This window comes from Hypanus sabinus, chromosome 5 (genome assembly GCF_030144855.1).
Source record: "Hypanus sabinus isolate sHypSab1 chromosome 5, sHypSab1.hap1, whole genome shotgun sequence".
Lineage (NCBI taxonomy): Eukaryota > Metazoa > Chordata > Chondrichthyes > Myliobatiformes > Dasyatidae > Hypanus > Hypanus sabinus.
Genome location: NC_082710.1, coordinates 163,742,099 through 163,765,135, shown reverse-complemented (window position 1 = coordinate 163,765,135; position 23,037 = coordinate 163,742,099). Strand labels below are relative to the sequence as shown.

The 23,037-nt window shown below is 43.5% G+C and overlaps 1 protein-coding gene across 1 annotated transcript in view; it reads left to right on the top strand.

Annotated features, from left to right (window-relative positions):
- The window catches only part of LOC132394810 (uncharacterized), a 68,611-nt gene that overhangs the window by 13,482 nt on the left and 32,092 nt on the right, over positions 1-23,037 (top strand). Inside the window, exon 2 of the mRNA XM_059971217.1 lies at positions 18,467-18,772. Coding sequence (XP_059827200.1) covers positions 18,467-18,772 — 306 coding nt within the window. The remainder of the gene's footprint in view (positions 1-18,466; positions 18,773-23,037) is intronic.

Sequence of the window (23,037 nt, the reverse complement as noted above, 5' to 3'; positions counted from 1 at the left end):
ACTATTAACTTAGCTGATAGTCTGATAATTTGGTCATGCCACTGTGACTTACCTTGGTTATGTTGTAGGTCCGGGCTTGGTTAAGAAAAATGGTTAAGGAAATAAATCAAACGCCAATTTAGCAACAAAGGTTTGATGTTACAGGAGTGTAATATTTGATAACTCTTATTAAAGGCAAAGATAATGTGATTGCTGACTGTTTATCTAGATGTTGAATGTACAATATAATTTTTTTATGGAGTATGTTAAGGTGTGGGAAACAAGTATGGAAGTTATGGAACCTATGACAATTAAAGAGGTGGAAGTACTGGCGCTTTTAAGAAATTTAAAAGTGGATAAATCTCCGGGTCCTGACAGGGATATTCCCCAGGACCTTGAGAGAAGTTTGTGTAGAAATAGCAGGAGCTCTGACGGAGATCTTTAAGATGTCATTAGAAATGGGGATTGTGCCGGAGTATTGGTGTATTGCTCATGTGGTTCCATTGTTTAAAAAGGGTTCCAGAAGTAAGCCTAGCAATTATAGACCTGTCAGTTTGACATCAGTGGTGGGTAAATTAATGGAAAGTATTCTTAGAGATGGAATTAATAATTATCTGGATAGACAGGATCTGATTAGGAGTAGCCAGCATGGATTTGTGCGTGGAAGGTCATGTTTGACAAACCTTATTGAATTTTTTGAAGAAGTTACGAGGAATGTTGACTAGGGTAAGACAGTGGATGTAGTCTATATGGACTTCAGCAAAGCCTTTGACAAAGTTCCACATGGAAGGTTAGTTAAGAAGGTTCAGTCGTTAGGTATTAATGCTGGAGTAATAAAATGGATTCAACAGTGGCTAGATGGGAGATGCCAGAGAGTAGTGGTGGATAATTGTTTATTGGGATGGAGGCCGGTGACTAGCGGGGTGCCTCAGGGATCTGTTTTGGGCCAATGTTGTTTGTAATATACATAAATGATCTGGTTGATGGGGTGGTAAATTGGATTAGTAAGTATGCCGATGATACTAAGGTAGGAGGTGTTGTGGATAATGAGGTGGGTTTTCAAAGCTTGCAGGGAGATTTAGGCCAGTTAGAACAGTGGGCTGAAAGATAGCAGATTGAGTTTAATGCTGAGAAGTGTGAGGTTCTACATTTTGGCAGGAATAATCCAAATAGAACATACAGGGTAAATGGTAGGGCATTGAGGAATGCAGAGGAACAGAGAGATCTAAGAATAACAGTGCATAGTTCCCTGAAGGTGGAGTCTCATGTAGATAGGGTGGTGAAGAAGGCTTTTGGAATGCTGGCCTTTATAAATCAAAGCATCGAGTACAGAAGTTGGGATGTAATGTTAAAATTGTACAAGGCATTGGTAAGGCCAAATATAGAATATTGTGTGCAGTTCTGGTCACAGAATTATAGGAAAGATATCAATAAATTAGAGAGAGTGCAGAGACGATTTACTAGGATGTTACCTGGGTTTCAGCACTTAAGTTACAGAGAAAGGTTGAACAAGTTAGTTCTCTATTCATTGGAGCGTAGAAGGTTGAGGGGGGACTTGATCGAGGTACTTAAAATTTTGAGAGGGATAGATAGAGTTGACGTGAATAGGCTGTTTCCATTGAGAGTAGGGGAGATTCAAACGAGAGGACATGATTTGAGAGTTAGGGGGCAGAAGTTTAAGGGAAACACGAGGGGGTATTTCTTTACTCAAAGAGTGATAGCTGTGTGGAATGAGCTTCCTGTAGAAGTAGTAGAGGCCAGTTCAGTTGTGTCATTTAAGGTAAAATTGGATAGGTATATGGACAGGAAAGGAGTGGAGGGTTATGGGCTGAGTGCGGGTAGGTGGGACTAGGTGAGATTAAGAGTTCGGCACGGACTAGGAGGGCCGAGATGGCCTGTTTCCGTGCTGTGATTGTTATATGGTTATATAGTATGTCAACATTTGTAATACTCCTATATATTAATTAGTAAGGTGCTGTATGATAATACTATGTATATTTTGTAGATTATAGATTTTATACATTTGTATTTTTTTTGTAAATGTTAAAATTTTGCTCTTGACAGATCAATATTTGTAATTGAGCATCTGGTGAGCATGATGTAATGGTCTTGAAATGGTGGGGTGATGTAATTTCACGCCAGTGTGAGGTCACATGATGTAATTTTCCAGCCAGTGTGAAGTCACGTGATGACATGTTCTCAACGGGTATAAAACTAGAAAGCCTGCTGTGACACAGGAGTTTTTGTGTTGAGACTTCGTTTAAGTCGTCGGTTACCCTGTTAGGCTGCATATTAGGTTTCATGACGCAGTTTTGTTTTAAAGTAGAGTTTTACTTTCTAACTTAAGTCTCAAAGGTTATTGCCAGCAGTTTCACCAAATGCTGCCAGTTTTGTGGTTTGATCTACCTTTGCAATTCAGTTGGAGAGTGAAGAATTTATCAAAGTACGGGAACCTGAAGGATCGAGTAAAGTTGGTGTCGTCGATGTTTTAATACAGGATCAACCTTATTGGATCTTTGTTGAAGGAAATAGTAACCTGCATCCGAGATAACCCGTGCCTTGTAAGAGCAGAAAGGGTTGGGGCAGTGTTATTTGCCAAGGAAAAGGTCAGTTACTTTAAGCCAATCTAATTTCCTTCATCGTGAGTCTTTTGGGCAAGGCATATTTCGGCTGGGATCAGCAGTAACGTCACGTCGTCGAGGAATTCGTTACTTCAGGGAAGTCTCTCCTAATTGACTGTATAAATCATTTCGACTTCCACATTTACCACTTTAACAACTGTGTTCGCATTTATCACTGTAAGAACTGTTGGAGTTGCTATATAGCAGTTGACTTCTGGTTAAGTTAGCCGTTTGTTTACCTCTCATTTTTATTGTGCAGAGTTTACTAAATTTTTTACCTGTTTGTAAAAAACCTGTCTTCAGTTCTATATTCATTGTTGCCGGAGATGGACCGTAACACTTGGAGAAACTGGGAGAATGGAATGGAGTCACTCACAACAAGAAGTGGGGAGGGAAGTACAGATAAGATGGGTGTAAGAATCTTGGCTTGTAATGGATAGTGGTGATCAGTGTATCCCCTGAACTATGATGGAGAGATCCAGGAAGGGAAGAGAAGAGACAGATGCACCAAGGGAAGATGAAGGGAAGGTGGAAATTGGCAACTGTGGAACTTCTGCGTTGACTAAGTGCAGGAAACAGATTTGTCAATGTACCAGAGAAGGTGTTGTGGGAGTGAGACACTGATGTTCCAAACATTACACAGAAGGATGATGAATGTTTTGGCCCAAGTGAGTGTCTATAACGAGGCCTTTGATATGGGGAATGCAGCTGAAGGAGAAAGTGTTCAATGTTAGGATGAATCTGATCATCAGACCCTCCTGATCTGAGACACCAGTGCAGATGGATTGCACATCCATGGTGAGGATAAACTGACTGGGAACATGGAATTGTCAATATTCTGATAAAATTCAAAGATCATTTTTACTTTGCTCAGTTTATATTAACTTTCAAGCTGTTTTATTTATTCAGCGATACAGTGTGGAGTGGGCAACAACCAGTGTCTGTGGGTGGGCTTGTAAAAAAAAAAGTCGTTGGGTGATTAAAAATGAGTGAACACACTAATGAGGGAACTCGACGGATGCAGACACTCAGTGGCTACTTCTGAAGGTACCTCATAAAGTGGCATTGAGTGTGTGTTTGTGTTCTGCTGCTGATATCGCCAATCCACCGCTAGGTTTGATGTGTTGTGCTTTCTGAGATGCTCTTCTGCATACTGCTGTTGTCACAAGTGGTTATTTGAGTTACTGTCGCATTCTCGTCAGTGTAAACCAGTCTGGCCATTCTCCTCTGACCTCTCTCATTAACCCACAGAAATGCCACTCACTGGGTATTTTTGTTTTTCACACCATTCTCTGTAAACTCCAGAGACTGTTGTGCATGAGAAAACGGGAGATCAGCAGTTTCTGAGATAATCAAACCATCCCATCTGGCACCAACAATTTGTATGAATGATCGGGTTTCGTGTCTATCTGATAAATGGCCACTGAGTGTATTAGACAAGATGGCATTCAGTAATCAGTGAAATATCGGAAAGATATCCTTCACAATTCATTCTTCAGAAGTATCCTCATTACTGTACTTGGTCAGGGACGACAGATAACAGGGATGAAAAGTTGGAGTTAAAATAAAATGATAAAAGAACGATAGAAATAAAATATTTAACATAATCAGTCCAACAAGCTGAGCTTTTGAAAAAATATGCATGAACAGTAGAAAGCAGAAAACCCTGAAGGGAGGCAGAGATAGAGAAACAGCAGCTGAAAGTACACTCAACCAAAACTTTGTGAAACTAGATGCATGCTACAGAAATGTTTACAAAATCAGGAGTTTATCTAACCAGTCCTACCTGTGGGAAAGAAAACCTGTTGATCCACTGCTTTCACCAGAATGGAAAGGGATTGAATCATCTCCCTTGTCTGATTTCACTTTCTCCAAAACATTCCTACCTGGGGCGTGGTAGGAATTCCCCTGAGGGTGGCACAGGATGTACTGGTTGGTAAACAAAGTGTAGAAATACACAAATGCCATAATATAAGTAACAAATGTTTCAAAGTTATTGTTTGTACCAAAACTACACGGTAGATGTTCAGAGTCAGGTAAACATTCCCGTTTTAATATGTTCCACACATCTGCGAAGTGGATAAGTGACCGGGATGAAAGTGTAGGTGGGTGGGTTAATAAGTTTGCTGATGATACGAAGACTAGTACTGCTGTAGGTAGCATAGAAGACTGTCAGAGATTACAATAGGACATAGATCAAACCCAGCCAAACGTGAAGTGTTGTACCTTGGTAGATCAAATGTAAAGAGACAGTATACTGTTAAGGACAAGGTCCTTGACATTTTTGATGAGCAGAGGGATCTTGGAGTCCAGGTTCATAGCTCATTGAAAACGGCTCGACAGATGGTGGGTGGTTAAGAAGGTGTTCGGCATGCTTGCCTTTATTAGTCGAGGCATTGAGTTCAAAGGTCAGGAAGTTATGTTGCAGCTTTATAAAACTCTAGTTGGGTCGCATCTGGAGTATTGCAAATAGTTCTATAGGAAGGAAGTCCAAGCTTTGGAGACGGTGCAGAGGAGGTTTACCAGGACGCTGTCTGGATTAGAGGGCATCTGCTGTAATGAGCGGCTGGTTAAACTTGGGTTGTTTTCTCTGGAGCAATGGAGGCCGAGGGGAAATCTGTTAGAGTTTATAAGAATATCAGAGGCATAGCTAGCGTAAACAGAGAGCATATGTTCCCCAGGGTAGGAATGTCTAATATCAGAAGGCATGCATTTATGGTGCAAGGGGATCATTTCAAAGGAGATGAAAGGGCAGGTTTTTACACAGAATGGTGGCTGCCTGGGGTGGTGGTAGAGGCAGAAACATTAAAGACTTTGAAGGGACATTTCGATAGGCTCATGAATGTGAGGAAAATGGAAGGATATGGACAGTGTATGGAGATGAGTTTAGTTTGTCATTTGATTACAATTGTATTGGTTTAGCTCAACATTGTGGGCCGAAGGGCCTGTTCCTGTACTGTACTGTTCCATGTTCTATGTATCATCCACGGTGGAAGTTGAGAGGAAAATGGGGTTCAGTGTTTCTGTTGAGGATTTTCATTAGCGTGTTGCACCAGACGGTCAGCTGTTCTTGTCTGGTGTGTGGTGTCAGGATTGGTCTCCTTTCGGATTAACCAGGTCACGATATGAACGTTCCTGACTCGACCCTTTTTTTTCCCGAGGTCGAGTGGCTGGCTCGACGCTCACCGTCACGGATGGAAAGCGTGCTCGGGGGGTGGCCCGACTTGGATTCGAACTCGGGAGCCTTCGCTCCAGAGTCCGGTGCTGATGCCATTGCGCCACCTGCTGGCCCCTGTTCAGGATGACAGCAGACCAGAGGTTATGACAGCAGCTCTTAAACCATCAAAAACGACGAGTGCACAACACACTGAATTAGTGACAGTGACATGGGCAGTTAGTGATTCAGGATAATTGGGGAGTCATAGAATCATTGAGCACTACACCACAGAACCAGGATCTCCAGCACATCTAGTCTATGCTGAACTGGTATTCTGTCCAGTCCCATTGACCTGCATATAGAACACAGCCCTCCATACCCCTCCAATCCATGTACGTATCCAAACCTGTCTTAAACGTTCCAGTCAAACCCTCATCCACCACTTCTGCTGGCAGCTCGTCCCATGCTCACACCACCCACTGAGTGAAGAAGTTCCCTTTCAGGTTCCATTTCAATATTTCACCTTTCACCCTTAACCTATGACCTTGCTCCTTACTGTCTGCATCACCCAGGACATGTCCTCTTCTCATTGCTACCATCAGGGAGAAGGTACAGGAAACTGAAGGCACACACTCAATGATTCAGGAACAGCTTCTTCCCCTCTGTCATCAGATTTCTGAATGGACATTAATCCCATGAACACGATGTCACTACATTTTTTGCTCTTTGTAGTACTATTTGTTTAATTTAATTATATATACTGTAATGACTGTATATAGTTACTGTCATGTAGTTATTTTATTATTATATATTGCAATGTACTGCTGCTGTGTAACAAAAATTTCATGACAAACGCCAGTGATATTAAACCTGCTCTTCACTTTGTTTGTCACATAACAAATTATTCGGCATTGTTACTGTGATGAATTGCTCCGGTGTTAAATCTGCTCTTCAGTGGGAGTTCAGTGAAACCCTCTCTCACTGCTTCTCCTCTGTGATCACAAAATACTCTGCAGATTCTGGGGTCAAAGCAACACGTACAACACGCTGGAGGAACTCAGCAGGTCGGGCAGCATCCGTGGAAACAAACAGTCAACGTTTCGGGCCGAGACCCTTCGTCAGGACTGAAGAGGGAGGGGGCAGGGGCCCTCTAGAGAAGGTGGGGGGAGGGTGGGAAGGAGAAGGCTGGTAGATGCCAGGTGAAAAACCAGTAAGGGCAAAGGTCAAAGGGTGGGGGGAGGGGAAGCAGGGAGTGGATAGGCTGGAAAGGTGAAGAAGGAATGTAAGAGGAAAGCACTGTAGGTAGTAGAAGACGGCAGAACCATGAGGGAGGTGATAGGCAGCTGGAGGAGGATACCGTCTGGGTAGTCTCCAGCCCCTTGGTATGAACATCGAATTCTCCAACTCCCGGTAATTCCCTCCCTCCCCCTTTCCCCATCCCAGTTTCACTCTGCCTCCTCTTCCATCTGCCTATCACCTCATTGATAGGCTACTTCATGCATCCATGCTGAGCTCGTCAATTTTATCAACTTTGTCTCTAACTTCCTTAAATTCAGTTGTTCCATCTCTGACATCTCCCTCCCCTTTCTCGATCTCCCTGTCTCCATCTCTGTCAACCAGCATCTTTTATAAACCCCTGATTTCTATGATTATGTTGACTAGCCTCTTCCCTGTCTCTTGTAAAAATGTTATTCCCTTTTCTCCATTTCTTCACCTCTGTTGCATCTGTTTGTGATGAAGCACAAAGTTCCAAAAGAGCTCAGGGGAGTCAGTTTTCTTTCTGCTGGCTGAAATCAGCTCTGGATCAGTAAAAAGAAAGGAGGTGTAAGCACAGTGGCCATTGTCGGAGTGGACCAGCGTTAGTGGTCCAGATTTGGCTCAACAGCCCTGGGCAAGCATATTTGGAAGTTCTAAGTAAGTAAGCAAGAAAGTGCTGAGAGTGGGTCCGGAGTTGGTGTGTGTTACTTGTCGAGATGTGGGAACTCTGGGAGACCTGCAGTCTCACTGTGCACCGAGTTACATCTCCTCAGAGACTGTGTTAAAGAACTGGAGCTGCAGCTGGATGACCTTCAGCTCATAGGGGAGAATGAGGAGGTGACAGACAGGAGATGCAGGGAGATAGTCACCCCTCAGGTGTAGGATGCAGGTACCTGGGTGACTGTCAGGAGAGGGAAAGGAAATAGGCAGCCAGTGCAGAGTACCCCTGTGGCCATTTCCCACAATAATAAGTATAACACTTTGGATACTGTTGAGCAGCGGCTGGGTCTCTGGCACTGAGTCTGGCTCTGCAGCTTTGAAGGGAATGAGGAGAAGAGGAGTCCGTAATGACAGGGGATTCCATGATTAGAGGATCAGAAAGCAGATTCTGTGGACGTGAAAGAGAAACCCAGATGGTCTGTTGCCTCCCAGATCCCAGGGTTAGAGTTGTCTTGGATCGAGTCCACGGCATTCTAAAGGGGAGCTGTAAGATGTGGCACATATTGGTACCAACGACATAGGTAGGAAAAGGGAGGAGCTCCTGAAGAGAGAATCTAGGGAGTTAGACAGTCAGCTGAAAAGCTGGACCATCAGGGTAGTAATCACTGGATTATCCCCTGTACCACGTGCCAGTCAGGGTAAGAATAGGATGATCTGGCTGAGGAATTGGTGCAGGGGGCAGGGTTTCAGATTTCTGGATCACTGGGATCTCTTCTGGGGAAGGAACCACCTGTACAAAAGGACAGGTTACACCTGAACCTGAGGGTCCAATATTCTTGCAGGCATGTTTGCTAGAGTTGTTGGGGAGGGTTTAAAGTAATTTGGCAGCGGGACGGGAACCGCAGTGATAGGGCTGAGGATGGGCTGTTGGTATACAACTAGTTGCAGTGTGCAGTGAGGCTGTGAGGACAGACAGACACACGATAGGGCAAAATTGCAGTCAGTGGGATGAGTTAAATTGTAACAGGGGGCCAGAAACGGAAAGGGAGATGAAGGTGTTAGATTTCAATGTACACAGTAGATGGATTAAGGGAGTTGATCCTGTGGCTCAGTTGGAGATTGGCAGGTATGATGTTGTGGGCATCTGAGTTGTGGCTGAAAGAAGATTAGAGTTGGGAGCTTAATATCCAAGTGTAGACATTGTGTGGAAAAGATAGGCAGGTAGGCAGAGGGGTTGGGGTGGCTCTATTGGTAAATATTCAATTAAATCCTTGGAAAGAGATCGACATCAGAAGATGTAGAAACCTTGTGGGTAGAGTTAAGGAACTACAAGGGTTAAAAAGATCCTGATGGGAATTATATACAGGCCTCCAAACAGTAGCCAGAATGGGGGCTGCAAATTACAGAGGGATATAGAAAATGCATGTAAAAAGGGCAATATTTTGATAATCATGGGGGATTTAAATATCCAGGGAGTTTGGGAAAATCTGATTGGAAGTTAGGTTTCAGCAGAGTGGCCATTGTGTGAGTGGGCCAGTGTTAGAGTGGAATTTGAGGCTTTGGCTCATCGAGGCTTAGGGGAGGATTAGTCCGTAGGGAGATTTTTCTTTGCCATTTATTCTTTCATTCTGTCTTTTTGAAGATTTGGAGCAGTGGGGGTGCCAGACAGGGCAGTGGAATGCTCTTCTTGCAGGATGTGGGAAGGCAGGGAGACCTTCAGTGTCCCTGACGACAAAACCTACAAGAAGTGCATCCAGCTGCAGCTTCTAATAGACTGTGTGAAGGAGTTGGAGCTGGAACTGGATGAACTCTGGATCATTCAGGAGGCTGAGACCATTTGATAGACAGCACACACAGTCAGGTAGTTCCACACACTGTGCAGGACACGGGTAAATGGGTGACTCTCATGTGGAGAAGGTGAGAGGCAGCCAGTGCAGAGTACCCCTGTGGCCTTTCCCCTCAACAGCAGGTAGGATGTGTTCGATACTGTTGAGGTGGGGTATCACCTAGCAGAGGGAAGCCACAGCAGTCGGGTATCTGGTACTGAGTCTGGCTCTGTGCCTCAGGAGGGAAGAGGGAGAAAAGGCAAGCGACAGTGACAGGGGATTCATATTGATGAGGGTAACAGAAAGGAGCTTCTGTGGCTGAGAGTGAGATCCCAGATGATATGTTGCCTCCTGGGTGCCAGGATCAGGGACATCTCAGATGAAGTCCACAGTATTGTTAAGTGGGTGGGTGAGTGGCCGGAGGTCGTGGCCTACGTCAGTACCAATGACATGGGTAGGAGGGTGACGAGATCTAGCAAAGTGAGTTCAGGGAATTAGGTGCCCAGTTAAAGGGCAGGATCTCCAGGGCTGTGATCTCAGGATTGCTACCCAGACCATGTGCTAGTGAGGCCAGAAATAGGAAGATCACACAGTTTAACATGTGGCTGAGGAGATGGTGCAGGATGGAGGGTTTCAGATTTTTTGATCATTGTGCTTTCTTTCTGGAAATTGAGACTTGTACAGAAGGTATGGTTTATACCCGAACTGGGGGACTAATATCCTAGTGGGAATGGTTACTAGTGTTGCACAGGTGGGGAGGGGGAGGGTGTTGAGTGGTGGTGGAGTTTAAACTCGAGTCACAGGGGGATGTGAACCAGAGTGCCCAAACAGATCATGGAGTGGTTGTAGAGAAAGGTGTTGTTCAGCCCATGTACAAAACCAGATAAATGAAACATTGTGCATAGTGGGGCAAATGTCCTGCGCTGTGTATATTTCAATGTAAGGAGTATTGTAGGAGAGGTGGGTGAGCTTAGGGCATGGATCAGCCTGTGGAATATGAATTTGCACCCATTACTGAGATTTGTTTGCCGGAGGGAGGACTGGCAGCTCAATGTTCTGTGTTCTGTTGCTTTAGACATGATGGAGCAGGAGGGGTGGCATTACCAGTAAGGAAAATGTCATGGCCGTGCTCAGTCAGGACAGATGGGAGAGCTCATCTCGTGAGGCTTTTTGGGTAGAACTGAGGAATGAGAAAGGTGTGGCCAAGTTAATGGGATAATATCATCAACCATCAGCAGTCCACGGGATTTGGAGGAACAAATTTGCAGAGGTTGCAGACTGTAACAAAAAGAACTCAAGTTTGTGATAATAGTCGATTTTATCTTACCACATATTGACAAGGGCTCCCATGCTGTAAAAGAGGTGGATGGGAAAGAGTTTGTCAAATGTGTTTAGTGAAGTTTCCTTAATCATTGCATAGAAATCTCAATGAGAGAGAATGTGATACTACATCGCCTATTAGGAAATGAGACAGGGCAGGAGACAAAAGTATGTGATCATAAAGCCATTAGTTTTATGGTAATTATGGAAATGGATTGATGTGGTCGCTTTATGGTAATTATGGAAATGGATTGATGTGGTCGTTTTATGGTAATTATGGAAATGGATTGATGTGGTCAGGTTAAGATGCTAAATTGCAGAAAGACTAAATTTGATGGTATCAGAAAGGATATGGCAAATGTGGATTGGGAAAGGTATACTTGGGAAGTGGGAGGCCTTCAAAAGCGAAATTTTGAGAATACAGGATTTGTATATTCTCGTCAGAATTTAAAACAAGGATAATAGATTTTGGTAATCTTGATTTTTGAGAGATATTGATGCCCTGGTTAGGTAGAAGGAGATGCATAACAGTGTAGGCAGGGTAAAACAAATGAGATACTTGAGCAGTACAAGGAATAGAAGGGAACAATATAAAGAATGTAAAGAATGTAAGAAGAATCTTAAGAAAGAAATTAGAAAAGCTAAAAGAAGATACGAGGTTGCTTTGGCAAGTAAGGTGAAAATAAATCTAAAGGGTTTCTACAGTTATATTAATAGCAAAAGTATAGTGAGGGATAAAATTGGTCCCTTAGAGAATCAAGAGTGGACAGCTATGTGTGGAGCCAAAAGAGATGACGGAGATTTTGAACAATTTCTTTTCTTCGGTATTCACTAAGAGATGGATATTGAATTGTGTAAGGTAAGGGAAACAAGTAGGGAAGTTATGGGAATTATGACGATTAAAGAGGAGGAAGTACTGGTGCTTTTAAGGAATATAAAAGTAGATAAATCTCCAGGTCCTGACAGGATATTCCCTAGGACCTTGAGGGAGGTTAGTGTAGAAATAGCAGGGGCTCTGACAGAAATATTTCAAATGTCATAGGAAATGGGGATGGTGCCGGAGGATTGGCGTATTGCTCATGTGGTTCCATTGTTTAAAAAGGATTCTAAGAGTAAACCTAGCAATTATAGGCCTGTCAGTTTGACATCAGTGGTGGATAAATTAATGGAAAGTATTCTTAGAGATAGAAAATATAATTATCTGGATAGACAGGGTCTGATTAGGAACAGTCAACATTGACGTGCATGGAAGATCATGTTTGACAAATCTTACTGAATTTTTAGAAGAGGTTGCGAGGAAAGTTGAGGAGGGTAAAGCAGTGAATGTTGTCTATGTGGACTTCAGTAAGGCCTTTGACAAGGTTCCGTGTGGAAGGTTAGTTAGGAAGGTTCAATCGTTAGGTGTTGATATTGAAGTAGTAAAATTGATTCAACAGTGTCTGGATGGGAAATGCCAGAGAATAGTGGTGGATAACTGTTCGTCAGGTTGGAGGCCGGTGACTAGTGGTGTGCCTCAGGGATCTGTATTGGGTCCAATGTTGTTTGTCATATACATTAATGATCTGGATGATGGGGTGGTAAATTGGATTAGTAAGTATGCAGATGATACTAAGGTAGGTGGTGTTGTGGATAATGAAGTAGGTTTTCAAAGTTTGCAGAGAGATTTAGGCCAGTTAGAAGAGTGGGCTGAGTGATGGCAGATGGAGTTTAATGCTGATAAGTGTGAGGTGCTACATTTTGGTAGGAATAATCGAAATAGGATGTACATGGTAAATGGTAGGGCATTGAAGAATGCAGTGGAACAGAGTGATCTAGGAATAATGGTGCATAGTTCCCTGAAGGTGGAATCTCATGTGGATAGGGTGGTGAAGAAAGCTTTTGGTATGCTGGCCTATATAAATCAGAGCATTGTGTATAGGAGTTGGGATGTAATGTTCAAATTGTACAAGGCATTGGTGAGGCCAAATTTGGAGTATTGTGTACAGTTCTGGTCAGTGAATTATAGGAAAGATGTCAACAAAATAGAGAGAGTACAGGAAACATTTACTAGAATGTTACCTGGGTTTCAGCACCTAAGTTACAAGGAAAGATTGAACAAGTTAGGTTTTTATTCTTTCTAGTGTAGAAGGTTGAGTTGGGACTTGATAGAGGTATTTAAAATTATGAGGAGGATAGATAGAGTTGATGTGGATATGCTTTTACAATTGAGAGTAGGGGAGATTCAAATAAGAGGACATGAGTTGAGAGTTAGGGGGCAAAAGTTTAAAGGTAACACCAGGTGAAATTTCTTTACTCAGAGAGTGGTAGCCGTGTGGAACGAGCTTCCAGTAGAAGTGGTAGAGGCAGGTTTGGTATTGTCATTTAAAGTAAAATTAAGTAGGTATATGGACAGGAAAGGAATGGAGGATTATGGTCTGAATGCGGGCCAGTGGGACTAGGTGAGAGTAAGCGTTCAGAATGGACTAGAAGGGCAGAGACGGCCTGATTCCCTGCTGTAATTGTTACGGTTATATGGTTTATATGGTTTATTTACCCGTGTCCTGCACAGAATACCATGGGAATGAGAGTCCCCATTGCAAGAGGTGCTTTGTGCAGGTGGATATCTCCAAGGACGAGTGTCAATACTCATGAGAGAAAGCCAGTTTGCTGAAGGTGGCCTTCAAGGGAAGTTAGGACTGTGGTGGGTGCTTTCAGGGGGAGCGGGGGTTCAGCACCGTGAGTAACGGTTATACCCAGCTTTGGAAAAGATGAGCTCCAATATTTAGAGAGGTTTAACTGTAATAAGCCCTTTTGAACTTTCTTTTCTTTAATAACTATTTGATGAATCTGAAATTGGTAAATATACTTTCTATATAATATTATGTGGTGTATAATCTGTTATTTCTTGCCAATTGATAATTGGGTTTAGGCAGAACTTACAAAGCATTCGCTCAAATTGAGGTTTCTTTAATCAGAACATCGTGACATTCCTGTTTGGTTTGAACCCAAAATCATGCCGACCCCAGATGTGTATTGTTTATGAAAGGTGGCTTCTCACCGCTGAGTCACGTGGCTGTTGTTGCACCAGGAACGTTGAAGACAAGGCATGGATGTTGTTTACATAGACTTTAGCAATGCCTTTAAAATGGTCCCACATGGGAGGCTGCTCAAGAAGGTTCAGTTGCTTGGTATTCAAAATGAGGTAGTAATTTGGATTGGTCATTGGCTTCACAGGAGAAGAGAGAAGCCAAAGAGTGGAAGTAGATAGTTACCTCTCTGACCGGAGAGCCGTGACTAATGGTGTGTCACAGGGATCACTGCTGGGTCCATTAGTTGTTTGTCATCCATATCAATGATCTGGATGATAATGTCGTATTCTGGATCAGCAGATTTGTGGATAACACTAAGATTGAGGGTCTGGTGATAGTGAGGAAGACCTTCAAAGCTTGCAGCAGGATCTGGAGCAGCTGGAAAAATGGGCTCAAAAATGGCAGATGGAGTTTAGTGTAGACAAGTGTGATGTGTTGCATTTAGCAGGATCATCCAGGCCAGGGCTTGCAAGATGAGGGGTCGGGCACAGAGGAGTGTTTGTAGAACAAAGAGATCTGGGAATGCAGGTGCATAATTCCGTGAATGTGGCATGACATGTAGATATGGTTGTATAGAAAGCTTTTGGTACATTTTGAGCACAGGAATTGAGATTCTATATTCAAATTGTATAAACCATTGGTGGTCATAATTTGGAGTATTGTGTCCAGTTGTGGTCATTCCCATAAGATATAGGAGCAGAATTTGGTCCATCAAGTCTGCTCTGCCATTTCATCATGGCTGATCCAATTTTGCTCTCAGCCCCAATCTCTGTCCTCTCCCCATATCCCTTCATACTTTGATCAATCAAGACTCTATCAAACTCTTCTTCAAGTATACCGTACATAAATACTTGGCCTTCACAGCTTCCTAGAAGCATAGAAACGTAGAAAACCTACAGCACCATACAAGCCCTTCAGCTCACAATTCTGTACCTAACATGTCCTTACTTTATAAATTACCTAGAGTTACCCATTGCCCTCTATAGGTGCATGGGGCTTAGAAAAATACAGGAGTCTCTTAAAAGACCCTGTTGTATCCACCTCCAACACCATCACCGGCAGCACATTCCACGCACTCACCACTCTCTGCGTCAAAAAACGTACCGCTGACATCTCCTCTGTACCCACTTCCAAATACATTAAATCTGTGCCCTCTCGTGTTAGCCATTTCAGCCTCAGGAAAAAGACTCGGTGAATATCCACACGATCCTTGTAAATCTCCTCTGCACCCTTTCTATAGTTTCCACATCCTTGCTGTAGTGAGCTGACCATAACTGAGCACAGTACTCCAAGTGGGGTCTGACAAGGGTCCTATGTAGCTGTAACATTACCACTCGGCTCTTGAACTCAATCCCACTGTTGATGGAGGCCAGTGCACCATATGCCTTCTTAACCACAGAGTTAACCTGTGCAGCAGCTTTGAGTGTCCTTTGGACTCAGTCCCCAAGATCCCTCTGATCCTCCACACTGCCAAGAGTCTCACCATTAATACTATATTCTGCCATCATATTTGACCTACCAGAAGAACCACTTCACACTTAACTGGGTTGAACTCCGTCTGCCTCTTCTCAGCCCAGTTTTGCATCCTATCGATGTACCACTGTAGCCTCTCCAGTCCTCCACACTATCCACAACACCTCAATCTTCGTGTCATCAGCAAATTTACTAACCCATCCCTCCACTTCCTCATCCAGGTAATTTATATAAACCACAAAGAGAAGGGGTCCCAGAACAGATCCCTGGGGCACTCCACTGGTCACTGACCCCCATGCAAAATATGACCCATCTACAACCACTCTTTGCCTTTTGTGTGCAAGCCAATTTTGGATCCACAAAGTGAGGTCTGCTTGCATCCCTTGCCTCCTTACTTTCTCAATAAGCCTTGCATGGGGTAACTTATCAAATGCCTTGCTGAAATCCATATACACTACATCTACTGCTCTACCTTCATCAATGTGTTTAGTCACATCCTCAAAAAATTCAATCAGGCTCATAAAGCACGACCTGCCTTTTACAAAGCAATGCTAACTATTCCAAATCATATTATGCCTCTCCAAATATTCATAAATCCTGCCTCTCAGGATCTTCTGCATCAACTTAACAACCACTGTGATAAGACCCATTGGTCTATAATTTCCTGGACTATCTCTACTTCCTTACTTGAATAAGAGAACAACATCTGCAACCCTCCAGTCCTCTGGAACCTCTCCCGCCCCCATTGATGATGCAAAGATCATCGCCAGAGGCTCAGCAATCTCCTCCCCCCACCTCCCACAGTAGCCTGGGATGTATCTTGTCCGGTGCCTGTGACTTAACTAACTTGATGCTTTCCAAAAGCTCAGCACATTTTCTTTCTTAGTATCTATATGCTCAAATTTTTCAATCCACTGTAAGTCATCCCTACAATGCCAAAGTTCTTTTCCGTAGCAAATACTGAAGCAAGGTATAGATTGCCTCCACTACCTCCACTACCTCCTCCAGTTCCATACACACTTTTTCACTGTTAGACTTGATTGGTCCTATTCTCTCACGTCTTATCCTCTTGCTCTTCACATACCTGTAGAATATCTTGGTATTTTCCTCAATCCTACTCACCAAAGCCTTCTCATGGCCCCTTCTAGCTCTCCTAATTTCATCCTTAAGCTCCTTCCTGCTAGCCTTATGAATTTCTAGATCTCTATCATTACCTACTTTTTTGAACTTTTCGTAAGTTTTTCTTCTTGACAAGATTTTCACAGCCTTTGTATCCCATTGTTTCTGTACCCTACTATCCTTTCCCTGTCTCATTGGAATGTACCTATGCAGAACACCACACAAATATCCCCTGAACATTTGCCACATTTCTGCCATATATTTGTCTGAGAACATCTGTACCCAATTTATGCTTCTAAGTTTCTGCCTGGCAGCTTCATATTTCCCCTTACTCCAATTAAACACTTTCCTAACTTGTCTGTTCCTATCCTTGTCCAACACTATGGTAAAGGAGAGAGATTTGTGATCACTATCTCCAAAATGCTCTCCCACTGAGAGACCTGACACCTGACCAGGTTCGTTTCCCAATACCAGAACACGTACAGCCTCTCCTCTTGTAGGCTGATGTACATACTGTGTCAGGAAATTTTCCTGAACTCGCCTAAAAAAAACTCCACCCCATCCAAACTCCTTGCTCTAGGGAGATTCCAATCAATATCTGGGAAATTAAAACATCCCAACAAGCCTGTTAGACCATAAGACCATAAGATATAGGAGCAGAAGTAGGCCATTCATCCCATCGAGTCTGTTCTGCCATTCATTCATCGGCTGATCCAATTCTTCCAGTCATCCCCACTCCACTGCCTTCTCCCCATACCCCTTGATGCCCTGGCTAATTAAGAACCTATCTGTCTCTGCCTTAAATGCACCCAATGACTTGGCCTCCACAGCCACTCGTGGCAACAAATTCAACAAATTTACCATCATCTGACTAGAACATCTCTGTTCTAAATAGACGTCTTTCAATTCTGAAGTCGTGACCTCTTGTCCGAGACTCCCCTACCATGGGAAATCACTTTGCCATATCTAATCTGTCAGGCGGCCTTTTAACATACAAAACTGTTATTACTGGATCATTCCACAATCTGTCTCCCTGTCAGCTCTTCGATGTCCCTGTTACTATTGGGTGGTTTATAAAAAAACACCCAGTAGATTTATTGACCCCTTCCTGATTGTAAATTCCACCCGTGACTTCCTCCTTTTCTGCAGCTGTAACACTATCTCTGATCAACTGTGCCACACTCACACCTCTGTAGCCTCCTTCTCTGTTCTTTCTGAAACATCTGAAGCCTGGCATTCTAAGTAGCCATTCCTGCCCCTGAGTCATATAGTCTCTGTAATGGCCACAACATCATAGCAGTGATCCACGCTCTAAACTCAGCCGCTTTGTTCGTGATACTCCTTGCATTAAAATAGACACGTCTCAAACCATCAGTCTGAGCGCATCCCTTCTCTATCACCTGCCTATCCTCCCTCTCACACTGACTACAAGCTTTCTCAATTTCTGAGCTGCTTCCTCCCTCTTGGGTAGGTTAGGAAAATGGGGAAAGAAATGGCAGATGGAATGTGGTGTCGGGAAGTGTATGGTCATGCACTTCAGTGGAAGAAATGAAAGGGTTGACGATTTTCTAAATGGAGAGAAAATACAGATTTCTGAGACACACAGGGATTTGAGAGACCTTGTGCAAGATTCCCCGAAGTTTAATTTGCAGGTTGAGTCTGTAGTGAGGAAGGCAAATGTGATGTTAGCATTCGTTTTGAGAGGACTAGAATATAAAAGCAAGATTTTAATGTTTCCAGTCAGAACCGTGGGAATGATTATATTAAACCCTGGGCTGAGACCAATAAACAACATCCTTACGTAAGTATTAGTATTGCCCAGGTGACCAAGGCTACAGATCAAGTCGCCCTACACAGCCTGGTCCTGAAACTGCAGTAAAATGTCCAATAACATCTGTTCATGTAATATCACTCCTGTGCTGTAGTTGTCTCACTTTCACCTGCTCTACAGTTTAAATGATTATATTTTCTTTCTATTCTAATCAGCTGAAAGGGAAGAAGTGGTTGGTGTCCTTGGTTCATCAGTTTTACTGGATCCTGAAATCACCGTTGATTCCAGCAAGAATGATATCCTTTGGACTTTCAAAGCCAGCAACAAAAGCCATGATGTTATTTTGGATCACATCCCAGGTGATGCCACATTTGAACCAAGTGAACAGTTCAAGGACCGTTTACAATTCAACGCTTTGAGTGGTGCACTGACGATAAGCAGATTAAATGCCGGTGACCAAGGAGATTACACCTTCACTGTCGATGGGAAAGAGTTGAAAACAATGGAGTTGCTTGTCATTGGTAAGAAGTTACAGATATTTGTGATGTAGTGTGTGATTTATTAATGGCAGAATCTGCCGTAGAAACTATGATCTGTGATTTTTATTTCCATCAAAGTCTAAGCAGGATAACCTCTGCTGTGTCTCATCAACTGAGTCATCGGAGAGACATTGAAACTGGTGATATAAAAACAGCAGAATTTCTGCAGAGAATCTGATTCTCCTCTCATCACACACAGCCTAACATACATTTTTAAACATAAAGTGAAAAGTGAGTCACCACAATTTCAATAGCTATGATTTCCTACCGCCCTCTAACATTTTGAATATTTGTAGAATTACATATTTACAATAGTCGTACATCCCAGCTAGTAGAATCCTTTTGAAAGCTTCAGAGCACAAACTCCAAACACCCAAATTCATCTCTTTTGTGAAAGTGCTAAAGGATGGCTCTCTGAATACAGAACTGGCCAGAATATTAACTATGTATTGCAATGAACTGCTGCTGCTAAGTTAACAAATTTCACATCCCATGCCGATGATAATAAACCTGATTCAGATTCTGACAAAACAGACCCGTCCTGAATGATGCATTGTGACAGGGATACACGTTGACATTGTACTAATGCAGACAGTGGCCACTTAACGACTTCCCTGATCACACCCTGAGGATTTCAATGACCACCAATCAACATGAACATTCATGTATTGTCTTCCTCTGGGACCGAATCAGAATGTTCAAAAAGCTTCAAAACCTGGGGTCTGTCCCTCCCTTCTTGACTTCCTCACTGGGAGACCAGTCAGGGCGGATCAGAAATAACATCTCCACCTTCCTGACAATCAACACTGGAACACGTCTAGGATGAATGCTTAGCCCACTGTTGGCGACAAGGAGGCGTACAAGAGTGAGGTAGATCAGCTGGTTGAGTGGTGTGACAACGACAACCTTACACTCAATGTAAGTAAGGCCAAGGAATTGATTGTGGACTTCAGGAAGGTGAAGTCAATAGAGAATACTCCCCAGTCCTCATCAATGGATCAGCTGTGAAAAGGGTGAGCAGTTTCAAGTTCCTCGATGTCAACACCACTGAAGATCTGTCCTGGGCCGAACGTATTGATGCAATTACAAAGAAGGCACAACATCGGCTATGTTTCATTACGAGTTTACGGAGTCTTGGTATGTCATCAAAGACTCGTGCAAGTTTCTACAAATGTACGTGGAGAGCACAGGATCAGAAAAAGCAGCAGAAAGTTGGAAACTCAGCCAGCACCGTCATGGGCACTAACCTAGTATCAAGGACACCTTCAAAAGGTGATGCTTCAAAAAGATAGTATCCATCATTAAGGAGACCCATCAGCCAGGATGTGCCCTCTTCTCAATGTCACCATCAAGGAGGAGGTGCAGGAGGCTGAAGACACACACTCAGTGTTTCAGGAACTGTTTCTTCCCATCTGCCATTACATTCCTCAATGGACAATAAACCCATCAACACTACCTCACTTTTTTTTGGCTCTCTTATTGCATTATTTATTTAATTTATTTTTAATATACACTTATTGTAATTTATTTTTTATTATTATGTGTTACAATGTACTGCTGCTGTAAAAGAACAAATTTCATGACCTATGTCGGTGATATTAAACCTGATTCTGATTCTGATTCAATGATTAGTTTCAGTCGCCTTAAACAGTCAGTTGAAGGTGGAGGGGCCGGTCATGTTGAGGAGGCAGAGAGGCTGCAGAAGGACTTTGACAGATTTGGAGAGGTGTCAGATGGAATACAGTGTCAGGAATTGTATGGCCATGCACTTTGGTAGAAGGATTAAAAACATAGATTATGTTCTTAAACGGGGGAAAAATCTAAAATCTGAAGTTCAGAGGGATTTGGGAGTCTTCAAGGATTCCTGAAAGGTTAATTTGTAGGTTGAGTTGGTGGTGAGGAAAGTGAATGAGATGTTCACATTCATTTCAAGGGGACTGGAACATAAACACAAGGATGTAATGCTGATGCTGTATAAATTACTGATGAGGCCTCACTCGGAGTATTGTGATTAGTTTTGGGCCCCTTATTTAAGAAAGGATGTGCTGACATTGGAGAGGGTTCAGAGGAGGTTCACAGGGATGATTGCTGGAATGAAAGAGTTATCATATGAGTAGTGATTGAAGTTTCTGGGCCTGAACTCAGAGGAATTTAGAAGAATGAGGGCGATCTCATTGAAACCTTTTGGAAGTTGAAAGGCCAAGATGGAGTGGATGTGATGAGGATGTTTACTTTCGTGGGCAAATCGAGGACCAGAGGGCACAGCCTCAAAAGAGAGGGATGTCCGTGTTGGCTGAGGCTGAGTGACCTGGACAAGAAATGTAATACAAGAACTAATCATAGACGCAATATTAGCATCTTTGAATGTGATCAGTGTAAAGAGAACGGTGTGATGTGTCAACACCTTACATTAACTGGCCAAGGTTAAGGCTGATGTGAGTTTTTTACAGGTGTGTGGGCTACCACACTCTGCAACTGCCAGAGTTGGTTGTGATGGTGGCCCCATGGTTTGTGTGGTTGGGGGCAATGATTGTCATCCTTCTGGCCTGGGAATTCTGTTACAGGGTGACAACTTCTCAGTCACCCAAGTCAGAGAGGTGGTTGGGGGGTGGCTCCTTGTGGCATACATAATGTACTGAAACACTCTGCTCTGGTTAATGAACACATACACCTCACCCGTGCGGAGCGAGCGGCTGGCCATCCTCGAGCCGCTCCCACCACTGCCGGTGACGTCACAGCTGGTCATTCTGGTTGGTGACATCATCGATGCAGCCGGTAGTGCCGACAACAGGCTGGACAGCACCTCCAGATTCCTGATGGAAACAGTTAAAACAGACAAGCTGCACAATGTCTTCAGCTCCCCTTCAGAAGGATGGTGATGGGTCACTGACTGAGTTGTACTCGGCTACGTGGGACGGGAAGTGTGGAGTTTGCAAAGATTCAGCATGACATCTAAAACTCCGACAAACCTCTATAGATGTGTGGTGGAGGGTGTATTGACTGGTTGTGTCACAGCCTGGTCTGGAAACACCAATGCCTTTGAATGGTAAATCCTCCAAAAAGTATCGGATATGGTCCAGTCCATCATCAAGGAAAGCCCTCCCAACCACTGAGCACATCTACACAGAGCAATGTAGCAGCAAAGTAGCATTCATCATCAGGGACTCCCACCACCCAGGTTGTGCCCTCTTCTCACTGCTGTCATCAGGAAGAATTACAGGAGCCTCAGGACTCACACCACCAGGTTCAGGAACAGTTATAACCCCTCCACCATCGTCAAGCTCTGGAACCAAAGGGGATAACTTCACTCAACTTCACTTGCCCCATCACTGAAATGTTCCCACAACCAGTGGACTTGCTTTCAAAGACTGTTCATCTCATGTTCTTGATATTTGTTGTTCATTTATTATTACTATTATTTGTATTTGCATAGTTTGTTGTCTTTTGCACATTGGATGGGGTGGGTCATTTGTGTTTCTTGTAGTTACTGTGAATGCCCGCAAGAGAATAAATCTTATTGTATATGGTTACATATATGTACTTCAATAATAAATTTACTTTGTATTTTGAACTTTGAATAATTGCCTGGACTGGACTGAGAGGATAAAACTGAAATTGGGACTGTGGGGAGGGCGCTCCCTATCGATATCTGGGAAGAACCTGGTCAACAAGTGTGAGGTTCTCTCAGGCTGCTGTACTTGGTGCAAGTGTTGCCCATGCCCCGCTCCTCCAGCTTGAGAATCACCCGAGCTGTTTTCAGGTTCACCTGGGGGTCTGAGATGGAGTGAGTGACGCTCAGATCACAACGCACAAATCCCTGTATAACGGGCACAACAATTTACCCAATGTGTCCCTCACCCTGATGACCAACTTCATGTGTGGCTGCATCAGACTGTGTGTGGAACCTAAATACATGGGCACCAGGTACCACCATGTGCTGAGGTTCTGCCTGTCCCCTGTGTTGCCAAGGTGTTGAAACTGAGGGATGTTCCTGAAAAGGGGATGAATGAACCCCAGAGAAATCTGAAGGTGAGGCAATTCAACTTTCTGAGAGATGGAGAATAGAGAAATCTGAAGCCAGTGAATTGTCAGTTTTGGAGCCAGTGTAGATCAGAAGCACTGGGGTCTGGCTTGAACAGGTATAGTGTGAGAGTGTCGGATCAGCCAAAGTTGATGAGGGGCTCGGGGTGGGAGGCTGGGCCAGAAAGAATTTCCACAACATTCTTGTCTGAAAGACAAGTTCCTGT